Source organism: Hippocampus bargibanti, linkage group LG01 (genome assembly GCF_051943395.1).
Source record: "Hippocampus bargibanti isolate YZ-2025 linkage group LG01, ASM5194339v1, whole genome shotgun sequence".
NCBI classification, from domain to species: domain Eukaryota; kingdom Metazoa; phylum Chordata; class Actinopteri; order Syngnathiformes; family Syngnathidae; genus Hippocampus; species Hippocampus bargibanti.
In genome coordinates, this window is record NC_142734.1 from 56,560 (window position 1) to 71,170 (window position 14,611).

Sequence of the window (14,611 nt, forward strand, 5' to 3'; positions counted from 1 at the left end):
GCTGGTAGCTCTAGCCCTATATACGTATATATATCTATCCCTACTGTCCAGAGGTGGCGGTGCCAGACCTGTGCGATGATAGCTCCCTGCTCTAAGGTTGAGGGGAGCAGAGGACTCTTCCCTGAGGCTACACTGATTACTTCTATTAATTTTTACCATTTAAATCCCAATTTGATTCTTCTAAAATATAAAAGCGACATTCCCTGACCGGGAATCGAACCCGGGCCGCGGCGGTGAGAGCGCCGAATCCTAGCCACTAGACCACCAGGGATTACGCGATAATTTAGGTACATTGTTTACGTCCTGTAAGAGGCTTCCCATGAAAAGTATCTTGTCCTGATTGATGTGAGCCACTACGTCGTTTCCGCTCGCCAAAGACAGCTTGTTGACAAAAGCGATCCCCCACCCCCTGGTTCTATGACGTCATGTTCTCGCTGAATGTCACGTTCCCTGCATGCCACGCCTCAATCCCCGCCTACCCACAACTCACGTGGCCCCCGAGCGTTTAAAAGCGGACTGGACGCCCATGCTCGGCACAAGTCTGCAGCCTCCGCCGTCAAATAAACCGCCGCAAGGGACCAACGCCACTCTTGTCGGCCATCCACAAATGGGCCCTTCGAACCACTGACGCTCTCTTTTACTTTTACCATCCCTCCAAAGCTTCCACCCACCAGCAGCATTCCGAAGGTAAGCCTGACCAGGAGCGACTCCACCGTCGTTCGCGAAGCGTAAGGCGTGACATTGAAGCCCTGAAACAGAATTGTGGCCTTGAAATCGACGGAACATCCTATCATCAACCAATGCTCGTGTATTGTTTCACTCGCACTCCCTTGCGCAAGTTTGATGTGTGGCGAAGGAAATAAAAGCACAATGCTCGACGTCCATAAAGTCTGCCATCAAAACGGAGCTCTCGATAGCCTGTTTAAATAACACTGGATTAAAAAAAATCATTCTTTGCCGAAGCAGGCCTTTCGGAATGGCCTTGTTGCTCATTAATAGCATGAAATGAAATTCTATCGCACTATCCATTGTCCATTGTTTTCGCCGTCTGGTTTGTAGAGGAGGTGCGTCCCTGCCGTTCCAAGTGTTGTTGACCCAAATATCCTCTTCGGAGCAACCGTGTTTCCTGCGCACGCACATCTCCTGTACTTATTTGATGTGTATCTTACGCTAGTGTCGCAAATTCCTTTTGTATCTTCTACACATTTCTTGGCCACAAATGAGTCTTTTTTTGTGCATCAGCTATACCGAATTCTTGGTCACAAATATATTATTCATATCTTTGCTCACAAATGTGTATTTTCTGTGATTTGGTGGTATCAAATGAGCTTTCCGTGTTAATGATATACAGCGTACATGCACACGAGGCGTTTTTCGCGATAAACGGCCATTTGGGGTGTTGTCTTGTTTGTGTACAACGAGTACTCGACGACTCCTTGAAATCCCCAAAACCGCTAGTTGAACTGCATCTCCATCTGCTTCTTAAGACTTCGACTTGGGCTTCGGGTTCAAGTACTACCTCGTCTAGACGTTTTCCCGGAAAGGAATTTACATCCCGCCCCACAAAAAACAAAAACAAAACAAGTCTTTCGCAAGTTTAGAAGAAGGCGATTTCTCCTCGTTGATCTGCAGACTTGGTACATCGGCTTGTTTTCGTGAAAACACATTCAAAAGCACCGTTTTTTTTGCCGCTATGCCTACAGATGACGCCAATCCACGTGGTAACATTCCATTTTAAAAACGGTTTACATTTAATCCATAAGAACTCTGCACCCCACCGTTGGACACGTGCTGCCAAGGGGACGAAACCGGATTCCCACAAGCAGCTGTCTCCAGTCGATGTCTGTGCGCGGGTTAATGTACAAGGTGACCCAAAAAGATGCATGGCCATGAAAATTTCAATTGTGGCTTTGAATAAAAAGATATTTATTTCAAATTACAAGCACACCTTATTCAGTTTATGGAAGACAATTCACTAGAGTTTCAGCTATTTCTGGCAAAAAAAAAAAAAATGTCCATTTATGGCTTTCTCAAGATGTGTTCCAGATGTCCACCATTTCGTTGCAAGTAAATTTGTACTCGTCTGACAAAGTTGTCAATCACTTTGACACACTCCTATCAAAGCCACAATTGAAATGTTCATGGGTATGCATCTTTTTGGGTCACCATGTATGTACACTGTACAGTATAGACAAATAGTTGAGTACCGTAACAGGCACAGAGTGTACATGGCCTGAACAAAGATTCAAGGTTCATCATGTTTCTTATCATATGAAGAGTGGAAGAACATATGACCATATAATAAAAGAGAGCGGTGGTGGTAGCACCGATATCTATACTGCCTGATTTTATTGGATGATACTTTTTGGCATAGGATGTTTGAACAAATTATTTTTTATTTTTATACTCATGAAAACATTACAAAGCCTCTTTGTTCCACTCTACCGGGGTTGCCCCAATTATTCCTCCTGTAAATACGGTGCAGATGTAACTTCCTTTTTTCCTGTCTCGCATTCAGGTCCAGTTTACCCGTCTAAGCTTTTTTTCCCCCCACTTGAACTCGGAGAAGATGGCGACAATTCCATCAAGCGGCTCACTCGTCGCCACACATGATTACTACAGAAGTAAGTGGCAGGCCTTCATGAATATCGCACAGATTTTTGCCGTATTCCGCAATACCGACTACGACAGCCACCCGGCAACATTTTTAGACAGTAACTGCCTCCATTAAGTCATTGCCTGCCAGATGATGTGCACAATTGTGTCCACTCCAGTGCCAGGGTTTTTGTCATTGTCACTCCAATTCAAGGACCCCCAGAATATTGACTTTTAGGACGACATAAACATTCAATGCATAAGAAGCTTAAGCATAAGAAGCCTTACTCTCTTCTTTCATCAGAAAAAGAGTTAATTCCTAAATGATATGGGTCAGGAGTTATATGAGCTTCAAATGAGGGCGGCTGTCCAAAATACAATGCAATCCATACATATTGGTTTCTATAGCGCTTGTACAACAGCTGAAGCTGGAACAAAGCGCTAACATGGAAAAAAGGGAAATGCAGGCCCCTTATGGAAGGGAAAAAAAAACATGGCCAGATGTCTGGCCAGTGCTTTATTGGTCGGCACCCAAGCAAGACAAAAAAATAACAAAAACAAAAAAAGTAATTTGGGAACGGCGCACTACATCATATATTCAATTCCCGAACGAGTGAATAGTTGAAGGCATGAAGACATGATGCCCCAACTCGTGTTCTGACAGCACGCCGAGGTGAATGTCCTGCGTGTGCTTTCCTTGCAGGGCGCATTGGGTCCACATCCAGTAGCGGCTCATGTAGCAGCGCCGAGTTTTCGGGAGAGGTCATCCCACACCACCCCGGTAAGCAGCACGGGGATGACCCTTGCTCCATTTCTCTTCCTGGATCCGTTTTGAAGACTTGCTTCAAGTGCCTTTAATATGCTCGCCGCAGGACTTCCAAGACAAGATTCTGGCCACTGGTGGACCTCCTTTTTCTTCTCAAAACCCGAAAGCCAAAAGTAAGTCAGCCCAGCGCAAAATGGCACGACGCACTGAGCGTCGTGACGACGGGGCTTGCCTTCCGCAGGAACGGAAGCTACACCGTGGCTAACGGTCAGGTGACCTGCATCGCCAGGGAAATGCTTCTCAAGCGCCAGCTCAGCGAAAACGGCGACATGGGCAAGTCCGAGGCCTCCAAGTCCGAGGCCTCCAAGTCCGAGGCCTCCAAGTCCGAGGCCTCCAAGTCCGAGGCCTCCAAGTCCGAGGCCTCCAAGTCCCAGGCCTCCAAGTCCGAGGCCTCCAAGCCGCCACCGTCGGCCTCTTCAAGCTCCTAGAGGCTCCTCGACCTCATCCTCATCCATCCCCCCCCCCACCCTCACTCTCACTGCCAACTTGCCATCGTGGCCCCGATGGAGATGGTGGCGCTGAAGAGGACTCTCTTTTCAACATTTTTCTTTTTGCCTGTATAGTTTGATTTGTATGACGACCAACCAAAAAATCCTTTTTTTCATCTGTTACTTGTTTCCATTGCTGAACAATAAAAAGACTAAACGACACTTTTACTATTTGTCCTTTTATTAAAGTGTCCTTGAGAATTTTGAAAGGCGCTTAGAAATAACATGTATAATTAATATTAGAAGAAAAGCTGAAAGGAAAAGTAGTATTAGTAGTATATGCATTATTAGTACCGTCTTGTACATACCAAAAACGGTCGTTATTTTCATGATCTTGTGACTCATCATTGCTTTGTTTGATTGTTGCTGTGCCGATGAGCATTTTGTGTTTGGGAGCCTTTAGGCGCCTTTCAAAACTCTCAAGGCCACTTTACAGCTACAGAATGGATTTTTCTGTGGGTGAGCAGCGGCAGCCACTCGTGCCAGTGTCCACTCAACCCGTAATTCACTCAAATAGATAGAAAGCTAGCTATCTAGCTAATAGAAATAATAATACATTTGATTTATAAGCGCCTTTCAAAACTCTCAAGGTCACTTTACAGTCAGATGATATGTTTTTCTGTGGGTGAGCAGCGGCAGCCACACGCGCCAGCGTTCACCCGGAAGTAACACAAATAGATGGAAAACTAGCTAGCCAATAGATAGCGAGCTAGATAGCTAGCCAGCCAACTAGAACGATATACAGCTCTTTCTCTCGCTCTCACTACTTACTTTCTCATTTAACGGGGCTTTTATGACATCCTAAGTAACAGGCACAGAAGGTAAACGGCTGTTTTTTTTTTTCCAACAGGTGACACCCCAACTCCATCCCTTTTCAATTGCTGCTGTGGACTGCAAATTTCCCCATTGTGGGACGAATAAAGGTATTCTGATTCTGAAACTGCTTTTCTCACATTTTCCGAGGCTTTGGAAGGACTGCTGTCCATTTGCTTTCTTGTTCTTCCGCGAAAGTGGGTCACGAGTCGGCAAAAAGGCGACAGCCAGGCAGGGCAGGGCAGGGCGGTCCAAGGATGGCAAGAGTTGCCAAGCGGAACCTGACGTCGGCCGACCCATAAACACAAATCACAATGTACACGGCACCTACGTATTTCAAAGCCCAACCTCAAAGCCGTCAGGCAAACACGCTGACCACTAGCGGGAAAAAGCACATCTGACAAGTCTGCTCTCGTTATTAACAGCGGCGCAGAAAAAGGGCTCGATTCCAAGCAGAGCGATCTGAGAGCCAAAAGAAAAAAAGGCCCCGATGCGATCCGAATCAAACGAGTCCGGTGTCACAGAGGTCAAACGGGAATCTTTTGCTTGCCGACACAGCTCGAGAGGAAGCAGGGGGCGTGGTCTCAAAGTTTTCTAGGGGAAAGTTCACAAAGCTGCACACCATCACATGACAACAACCAGACTGAACATTGAAAAGCAAAACAAATGCTCCTCAACTCACAGGCAGGGAAAACAACATCTTTCTGACACAATTTGAGGAATTTCACTCTAGTTTCTTCTCAAACTCTTGACACCAAATGTCAGGAGAAACATTCAAATATACTAACCTAGTAGACCTTGGCGTTCATCGAAATCAACATGAACTCATTCGCTGCCAGCCATGCGCAAAAATGTGTCCATTCCAGTGCCAGGGTTTTTGTCATCGCCACTTGAATTCCAGGACACGCAGAATATGGAGTTGTAGGACTACGCCACCATTCAATACAGCATCAGAATACAGCTTTCATCAGAAAAAAGAGTTAATTCCTCAATGATATGGGTCTAGAGTAATATGAGGATGAAGTGGGGGCAGCTGTACAAAAGGCAAATGCTGTCCCCTCGTGGAAGGGAGAGGTTTGACCTGTGCTTTATCCACACCCTGCAAGAAAATCCAAAACCCAAACAACTTTAGGAATGGCGCTCCACGTCCTAATTTCCATTCCCAAAGAAATTCGGCAATGAGCTAAAAACAATCCAAACGAAACCTTTGTCGCGTAAACATTCACGACATCGTTACAAACCTTAGACTTTCTTCTTTCATTAAAAAAAAAAGTTAATTCCTAAATTTTATGGGTCTGGAGTTATATGAGCTTGAAATGGGGGCATCACTAACATGGAAAAAAGGAAAATGACGCCACCCTGTGGAAGGGAAAAAACATTGCCAGAGGTCTGACCAGCGCTTTATCGGCATCCCGCAAGAAAATCCAAAACCCGAACAAATTTGGGAATGGCGCTCCACATCAAATTTTCAATTTCCGAATCAATTTGTGAATTCAATACAACGTTAGAAACCTTAGATTCACTTCTTTCCTCAGAAAAAAAATCATAAATTCCTAAATGATATGTCACGTGGAGTTACCTGAGCTTGAAATGGGGGCAGCTGTACAAAATACAATGCAATATCTACACACTGGTTTATTTTGCACTTTAACAAGAGCTGAAGCTGGAACAAAGTGCTAACATGGGAAAAAGGGAAATGTTACCCCCTAGTGGAAAAGAAAAAAACATTGCCAGAGGCCATGGCCCGCGCTTTATCAGCACCCAAGCAAAACCCGAACAAATTCAGGAATGGCGCTCTATGTCCTATTTTCAATTCCCGAATCGATTTGGGAATGGCGGTGAACGAGTAAACAAAACAATCCAATTGAACCCTTTGTGGTGTCGAAGGCGAAGACGGAGACAATTGAAAGGGCCCGAAAAGCAGCGGCCGGAGAGAAGTCTGGGTCAAAGGTCGCCGGTGGGCCACACGGCCTGCCAACAAGTCAACAGGATCCCAGCGTGGCTCCTTCCTTATCGCAAGCTAGTCACTTATTCAATGACTTTTGATACGCGACATGTTTGTTCTCTCCGGTTCGTCCTGTTTTTAGCTCTCTCTATTTGATGGCCACCATGAGACCGCAACGTGGCCTGTCTCACCTCGTGTACGTGTCCACGTGTGCTTCTGACACACACACACACACACACACACACACACACACACACACACACACACACACACACACACACACACACACACACACACACACACACACTCGAGTTGACAGTATTAACAGAGTGGAGTGTTTGAAGGCCCCCCCCCCCGACACAAAGCGTCTCGGCAACCTGCAGTTAAAATTAGCTTGACCCTGACCCGTTGCATGTAACAGTGCAATGCCTTTTGCAATCCTGTCATTCGAAACTTGAGAGGACATCGAGCTGGCTCATATGGATGAGTCACTTCGCCAGCTAGCCACTTTGTAATCATCATGCAGCCGCAAAACCCAAAAACGTCAAGTAGAACTACAACATACTTGAGTGTAAAAACAAAAACAAGATATATACAGCGATACCTCACTTTACCAACTTAATTGGTTCACAGAAAGTGTGTAAGGTGATAAATTTGTCTTCCGAACATTGATTTCCCATAAGAAACCATTAAAAATGAGAATAATCCGTTCCCAGGTCCCCATAAAACATCATTTTTTACAAAATAAGCCTTAAAACTTATCTTGTGACTGTAAAGTGACCTTGAGAGTTTTGAAAGGCGCTTATAAGTTAAATGTATTATTATTATTATTATTCTTACAATAAAAACCTTGAATTAATCCACATATTATTACAGGCCCAACTGTACCATTGAAGTATTTCCTACATACATTTGACTGGTTTGCAAATAGATTGAAAACTGATGAGCGGGGAAAAATGAGCACAGTGGAGGCAGTGTGGCAAAGTGATTGGTTACGAAACGAAGTCTATAGACCGTTGTGAGTGAATACGTCAAATTTCCCGGAACAAATATTTAGGTTGTGAATTTAGGTCAGTGCTTGTGATAAGTGTTGAGAAGAGCGCGGAAGGCCTTGTTGCTCCCGACGGTTTACGAGCAAAAGTCAAGCAACGGCAGCTGCGGATCGTTCCAGACCAGTTCTGAGCCAAGAATTTGACCCCATTGCCGCTTCAACATGTCAATCATATACAGTCATGTATGAGAAGTAGGCCAAACCACTGCAGGCTCCACCTCACCAAAGACACGACAAATAATGCTTCAAAATCTGCATGAACAAAAAACAAACAAAACTCATTTTCTTCTTACTTGGTCCACTCATTTGTATACCCTATTTTACGTTTCAGAGGGGAAAAACGAGCGAAAAACGCGGATGTAATTTACGACTAGCTTGTTAGCGTGGCAACGCTGAGGTGCGTTGTTTAGTTCATGTCATCTAATTGGTTGTCCGGTGTGTCAATCAAGCGAGGGGATGGCCGATAGGCTGACGTCAAGTTTATCTCCAAAACAACTCAACTTTATTTGAATGGCTTCAGTTTATGCTAATGTCACATCATCTTCTCATGCGATCGACCAATCGTACCTTGGACATCGACGTATTGATCAGCCCGTTGTAGACAAAGGAAGGAGGCCGAAGAGTGTCATTTGCAGAGCAATCTCTCGAAAATCACAGACTGGCTGCCTAGAGGCTGCATTTTCAGCTGCGTGACGTCACTGTATACAATTAATATCAAGCCCGTCCAAATTGACCACCCTTAATGCAATCCACACGTCTGCGCGAAGAAATGTCATTGACTGCATCATTTGTATTTCATTGACACTTGTTTTAAAGTGTTGGAGAATTACGAATTTGAAGTACAATTGGTTAGTTTTGAGGCCTATTATGTCAAATTGTTACTCGTTAATTGTCCACGTTACAGCTTCAGTAAGCGCTATATAAATCAGTATGTATGATTAATAATAATAATAATAATACATTTGATTTTTAAGCGCCTTTCAAAACTCTCAAGACACTTTACAGTCACGGGATAAGAAGTTTTTTTGTACATTACACTGTACTGTATTGTTTGTTTTGAGGGTAGGCAACAGTTTGAAAGCACGTTACTGACACTTATAGGACTCCGATGGAATAGCAACGATTCACGTTGGTCTGCTCATCTAACAAAATCAATGTAGAATCCAGTTGCCAAATATTTGCATATACAACGTGTTAAGTCTCACGATTTGGTCGGCACACTCCCGATTTTGACCACAATATTCACTTTATAAGGCAACTACTGACACAATACAGACAGTTCACTTGTAAGGTGACACAAAAGAAAAGGTGAAAAACAAAATACTTTTTTTTCAATTCTAATTCAATGTATACATAAACAATGAAAGCATTTTTTGTTTGATTTACTTCTAATTTACACTTTTGTAACACACATTATTTTAACACGCACCAGAGTTGCAAGTATGAAAATGTTCCAATTTATGATTTCTGAAACTTAACGTGTGTAATTTGTGTTTGGCTCAAATTTGAAATAAAAGAAAATCTATTAATTGCCACATTATATAGTAAAATCGAGACACATTCACACCAATATTTCCCAATTATTTTTGTGATTATATTATCAAAACAAACATGCGGATCAAACGTCTAAAGATGGAGGACACTGATTGGCTGTGGCGACCCTTGAAGGGAAAAGGCCAAAGGAAAAGAAGTGACTTGTTGGAATATACGCAAGATGATTCAAAGTGGTGTCATGCGTTGAATGGGAATGTCAATAAGAATGCAAGATGGCACTTTGATAGTTCATCGCACTATTTTATTCCATTACTGACATCTCACGAGATCATGTGTTGTCTTTTTTTCTTCTGTTTCTTTTTTTTTCCCCCATCGCGTTGATGCAACACTGAAAAAAGGCGCTATTTTCCAAAGGACACACACACACACACACACACACACACACACACACACACACACACACACACACACACACACACACACACACACACACACACACACACACACACACTCACACACACATACACACACGGGTCCCTCCTTTGTGATATGTACGAGGCAGAAAGAATCTCACCTGGACAGATTTGCATGAAATATACAAATGAAACAGGTTCAAAACAGGTTCCTTTTTTGTCCTCTTTGTATTTCCACATATAATAATAATAATAATAATAATGATAATAATAAATATCCATACCTATAAACACTCCAACGTAACCCAAATATTTAGTGACACGAACTGGAAAAAAGATCCACTTTGCAAACACAATGATCAATGTACAAAAGCAATAGACATCTCCATAGAAATGTTGAATGTTTTTTTTTTTTGTTGTTGTTGTTGTTGTTGTTGTGGTGGTGGTGATTTCAGTCTCACATCAGAGGAAATCAGTGAACACAAACTCCCCCTGGAGATTGCGGAACTTCCTGAGGTTTATGGCTTCCCCGTAAAGGCCAGAAGACGGGAATGGCTTATACTTTTATCACGGATGTGTGTGTACTCTTGGCGGTACTTTCACCTTGAGAAATGTACCTATTTCATTCTTCTTATCAACCCCCAAAAAGATATGTATTTAAAAATAACAAAAAAAGGAGCTGATTTGAGTTGAGTTGAACTTTGCTGGCCCACTCGGAGATGTCAGTTCTCATTTGGTAACCTCCAATGCAGAGGTTGCACTTGGAATGGGAAAAGAAAAGAAGACATTTTGGATGAGCGAAAGCAAATTCGCCAACATCCTGAAGAAAGCGCAAAAAAAAAGAGGAAAAAAAGCCCACACACATTGTGAAAAACTGTACATGTAAACATCACACTTCCACTGAGTCCAAAACCAGGAGGGCGGGGGTGTACAAAAGCTTCACAGGTGGGGATACAGGACGCCGCCTCCGCCCGGTGCACGCGGCTACAGTCTTACGTGTGCGGCAAGGGGCTAGCGTTCAAAGCAAAGAAATAACAATAGCATTACAGACCACCACCAAATGAGAAATTCAAACAGGCAAAGGGTTTCTTCAAACATTTGATTTTTTTTGTCATTTTAAAACAGTGCTGTACCCACAGGAAGAAAAAAAAAAGAACACTTTCAAAACAGCTTCCATCACTCTTTGTACAGCTATACAGTACACGTCATCGAAGGTGCTCACTTGAGCGACGTGGGCCAGTTGCAGCAACTCTGACATTTCAGGACGTCATCCGCGCAATCAAAATGGAGATCAGAAGCAACCATTAAAATGGCGGTGGCTGATCACGCCAACTGCTGCGTTGCGCCACCAACGCATCAGCAAGCAAACGGTTGGCGGAGAGGGTCGCTGAGCAGGGTCGCCACGGCGACGCTTAACAAACAAACAAAGTCGACGAGGACGCCACATGTCACGATTGCTTGAGAAGATGGACAACGGACATGTGCGACGTTGCTTGCAGAGGAGAAAATTACATTGACCTCTCATATTGTTCCCAAACAAACAAATAAATACCGTACTGCACCCAAAAGCCGTGGTTTTCTTCCAAAGATGACCTTATATCAGATTCAGAAAACCTTTATTTGTCCCACAATGGGGAAATTTGCAGGCGTGCCTTATATATAGGTGTAAAGTCATCTTGAGCCTTATAATCTGATGCACCTTCTACACCAAAAAGCCTTGATTCGCTTCCAAAGATGACCCTGCGCCTTATACGTGAAGTCATATTGAGCCTCAACAGGTCTCACAACTAATTCTAGCAGCCACCGACTCCCTTTCCCCCTGTAGAAGAAGTAGTAGTGCGTAACTCTACTTATATTGGGGTGTGCCTAATATTTGGAAAACGTTTATAGATTTATAGATGATATTTGTACTTTTTTTACATTCATTGAAGGTGTGCCTAATACCCCGGTGCGCCTTATATATGGAAAATGTTTGAAAATACACAATTGGTTGGGTTATATTCTGATGCGCCTTAAACACCAAATATTACGGTAATTCAGTCATGTTTTCCTCAGACCAATTTGGCAGTTTATGGCCCAAAGTGTACTGTATTTTCCGGTGTATAAGGCACAACCAAAAGCTTTGATTCTCTTCAAAAGATGACGCCGCACCTTATAAGTGAAGTGAAGTCAGATTGAGCCTCAACAGGTCTCACAAGTAATTCTAGCAGCCACAGACTCCGTAGAAGTAGTGCTTAACCCCAGCCTCTACTGTAGCGCCTTATTGTGGGCTGTGCCATATAGTTGGAAAACTTTTACAGATTTATATATTATATTTGGATTTTTTTTTCATTCATTGAAGGTGTGCCTGATACCGCAGTGTGCTTATATATGGAAAAAGTTTGAAAATACACAATTGGTTGGAGGTGCGCCTTAAACTCCGATGTGCCTTATACGCCAGATAATACGCTAATTCAGTCATGTTTTCCTTCTACCAATTTGTCCGTTTATGGCCCAAAATGTCGCGTATTTGGATGCGAGAGGCGCCTGTCAATTTTTGTCCTATACAGCGCCTTCTAAAACTGCTAGTGAGGACGACTTGGGAGGTAAAGAGCCGGCGACGGCCGACGAGGGGATCGCCGCCTTTCCGGTTCCTTAATCCTGAGCTATTAAAGTGCTTTCAAATTTGCAAAAGTTCATCAAGCTGAGAGTTGAGTTGAGAGTTGCAAAGAGCCCCCGGCGCACTCGCGTATACAATGTCTTCTAATGTGGCAAAGAAAATCTCCTAGTTCTCTCTCAGTTTGTTTGTTTGTTTGTTTGTTTTTGCGTGTAAGGTGCGAGTCGGCCGCTTGTTTGGAATGTGCTGAGTGACGGCATGAACTCTTGTTAGATTCATGTCCAAAGTGGCTCACCTCACGTATACGCAAATGCCCCGCGACCATATTGACGTCAAACGCGCGCGCGCAAGTAAAAAAAATCACAGCAGGGAAAAGAAAGACACAAACGCGACAACTGTTTGTGCTGAGTGATTCATCATCAAAAGTGGTTGTTTTCTGCATGTGCGTGTGCGTGTGCCCTTTGACCCTACACACGCGGGAAGGTAAACTGCGATGTAATGACATCTTTGCCAAAGATTGTCTCTTGCGTCTTTTCCAAGTGCCACCATTCAGACATGGTTATGGTGACAAGATGGCGGCAGTGGGAGTGGGGGGGGGGGGTTTGTTTTCACGTGAGGGGCCACCTTCATTCAAGGCGTGACAAAATTCACACCATTTCTCCACCACAACACGACGACGACAAGGAGAAAGGAAGAAAAAAAAACACAAACGTGCAAGCCATCTTTTGTTTTGAAACGTGATGACCAACATAGAACTTGGCTACAATGCTGCATGGGATGACGCCATTTTTTTGTGGTGGATTTCTCCCCCTTTTTCGCCTGCGACCTGGCGCCTCACCCTCAGTGATTATCATCAATATTGCACCTTTTTTTTCAAATTTGTGCTCAACTATATATTGAATAGTCTCTTTCTTCCCTCAGCATGATTCCGACTTGATCTTTGTTTCACTCCCTGGTGCTTTCTACTATCTTTGTGACTGCTTTATTTTTCCTGGATATGATAGGTGTAAATGTTACAGCTTCAGCTGTTGTTAAAGCGCTATCAATAAATCAAATATATATATATATATATATATATATATATATATATATATATATATATATAGACGCCCACGCCAATTGAGACGAGATAGTCATGATTTGAAAAGCGTTTGTTCAACCTCGGAGAGCTTTTGCTTGACCTTTGACTTCTTCAAGGTTGGAGAAAAAGGGCGCGACCGGAGAAGCGGCTTGCTTTTTTTTTCTCCGCACATCATCACTTCCTGAGACAAATGGGCTTGAGGTGGCCAGAGAAACGTAGCACAAGACGGAGCACTGAGGTCAAAGGGAAGCCAAACGCGGAAGGAGGCGTGCGGGATGAGGCGAGGTACCTGACAGGACCGGGACCCGCTGCGCTCGGCGCGGCCATTTTGCCTCGCTCGCGGCTCCGTCCGACGGCGCCAAGGACGACATCTTGACGAGACCGGGACGGACGGATGGCCGCGCGGGCCGAGTGCCGGCGCTCAGTTCTGCTGCAGAATCAGGTTCTCCAGTTCGTCGGCCGAGCGCAGCAGGAAGGCGGCCGATTCCCGGTAGCCGGCGATGAGCTGTCTGACCGCCGTCACTTCCGGAGGGCTCAGCTGGGCCGAAGGCCCGCCCCCGCCGCCGCCCTGCCCGTGACTATTGGCGCTGGACGAAGAGGAGTTTGGAGCCAATGACTTCATGCTCAGATCGGTTGGACCTGCCAGTGCCATAGACACAATACAAGTTAGCATCTTTCAAAGGCCCACAATGGAAGCAATCTGAGGTGAACAGACACAGCCTTCATGTAGGAGATCTGGCCTCGGACTCATTTACCACTTGGTCAACTTCTTCACAGGAAGAGGTCACAAATCTATCAGTTCATGGAAAGGACAACCGCTTAAAATGTCCAAGTTCTGTTGTTTTATGGACATTGATGCTTGGGACGTGGTTTTCAAATCAAGAAGACTATGTTTTACTCATGTATCACTTCAAGTTGAGTCCACGTATTTGCTCAGAAAGGTTCTCCTGCTTGGCGTTTTGTCAAGAACTAGTCCAGGGACGTTTGAATTTGTCAGCTTTGAACAATCCTTTGCAAATGTCCGAGGCAAATATCAGCAGAGTGAGCGATCACTTTTTCCGGGTGATTCGCCAGCTTAGCTACAACTATCGAAAGACAGCATAGCTCGAGGACGCTGCATCGGCACATCTCGATCAATATACGCACATAGCCATAGACGTTTGGTAGACGTCCTTCTCGGGATGATGCTTGGTCATGGTCAATGGCAGAGCAGGTACACGTATGTTGCCTTCCTTCAGGAAACTCGGAGACTTGCGGCCCATACTCTATTTTTTACCTGACCTTATTCACTCAACCTGGAAGTTTTCCT

The 14,611-nt window shown here is 44.2% G+C and overlaps 2 protein-coding genes and 1 non-coding gene across 10 annotated transcripts in view; 1 reads left to right on the forward strand and 2 right to left on the reverse strand.

The window, feature by feature from the left end:
- Window positions 1–199: 199 nt before the first annotated feature.
- trnae-cuc (transfer RNA glutamic acid (anticodon CUC)) lies at window positions 200–271 on the reverse strand. The gene has a single exon. It is a non-coding gene; the product is annotated as a tRNA-Glu (tRNA).
- Window positions 272–526: 255 nt separating this feature from the next.
- Window positions 527–4,071, forward strand: LOC148902603 (pancreatic progenitor cell differentiation and proliferation factor B-like). Of its 6 annotated transcripts, none has more exons than XM_089009682.1 (6): window positions 529–687; window positions 2,519–2,624; window positions 3,299–3,376; window positions 3,468–3,534; window positions 3,603–3,705; window positions 3,736–4,071. In XM_089009682.1, the coding sequence occupies exons 2-6, from the start codon at window positions 2,570–2,572 to the stop codon at window positions 3,847–3,849; spliced, it is 417 nt and encodes a 138-aa protein (XP_088865808.1). In that variant the 5' UTR covers window positions 529–687; window positions 2,519–2,569; the 3' UTR covers window positions 3,850–4,071. The 6 variants fall into 6 exon arrangements, with proteins under 6 accessions (XP_088865978.1, XP_088865808.1, XP_088866068.1 ...); XM_089009942.1 differs by having other exon boundaries at window positions 3,766–4,071; XM_089009766.1 differs by having other exon boundaries at window positions 530–687; window positions 3,603–3,750; window positions 3,796–4,071.
- A 5,439-nt stretch (window positions 4,072–9,510) lies between these two features.
- The window catches only part of nol4la (nucleolar protein 4-like a), a 29,731-nt gene continuing 24,630 nt past the window's right edge, over window positions 9,511–14,611 (reverse strand). For 2 of the 3 annotated variants that reach the window (XM_089010155.1, XM_089010276.1), the window contains exon 11: window positions 13,341–13,941. In XM_089010155.1, coding sequence (XP_088866281.1) covers window positions 13,724–13,941 — 218 coding nt within the window. In that variant the 3' untranslated portion in view covers window positions 13,341–13,723. Of the gene's footprint in view, window positions 10,637–13,340; window positions 13,942–14,611 lie in introns of those variants that run through there. The other variant, XR_016116630.1, reaches the window with a different exon arrangement.

Coding starts and splice junctions, on each gene's coding strand:
- LOC148902603 (XM_089009598.1), top strand. CDS start 2,570: ATGGCGACAATTCCATCAAGCGGCTCACTCGTCGCCACACATGATTAC. Junction 3,377..3,467: donor GGTCATCCCACACCACCCCG/GTAAGCAGCACG, acceptor TGCTCGCCGCAG/GACTTCCAAGACAAGATTCT. Junction 3,535..3,602: donor TCAAAACCCGAAAGCCAAAA/GTAAGTCAGCCC, acceptor TGCCTTCCGCAG/GAACGGAAGCTACACCGTGG.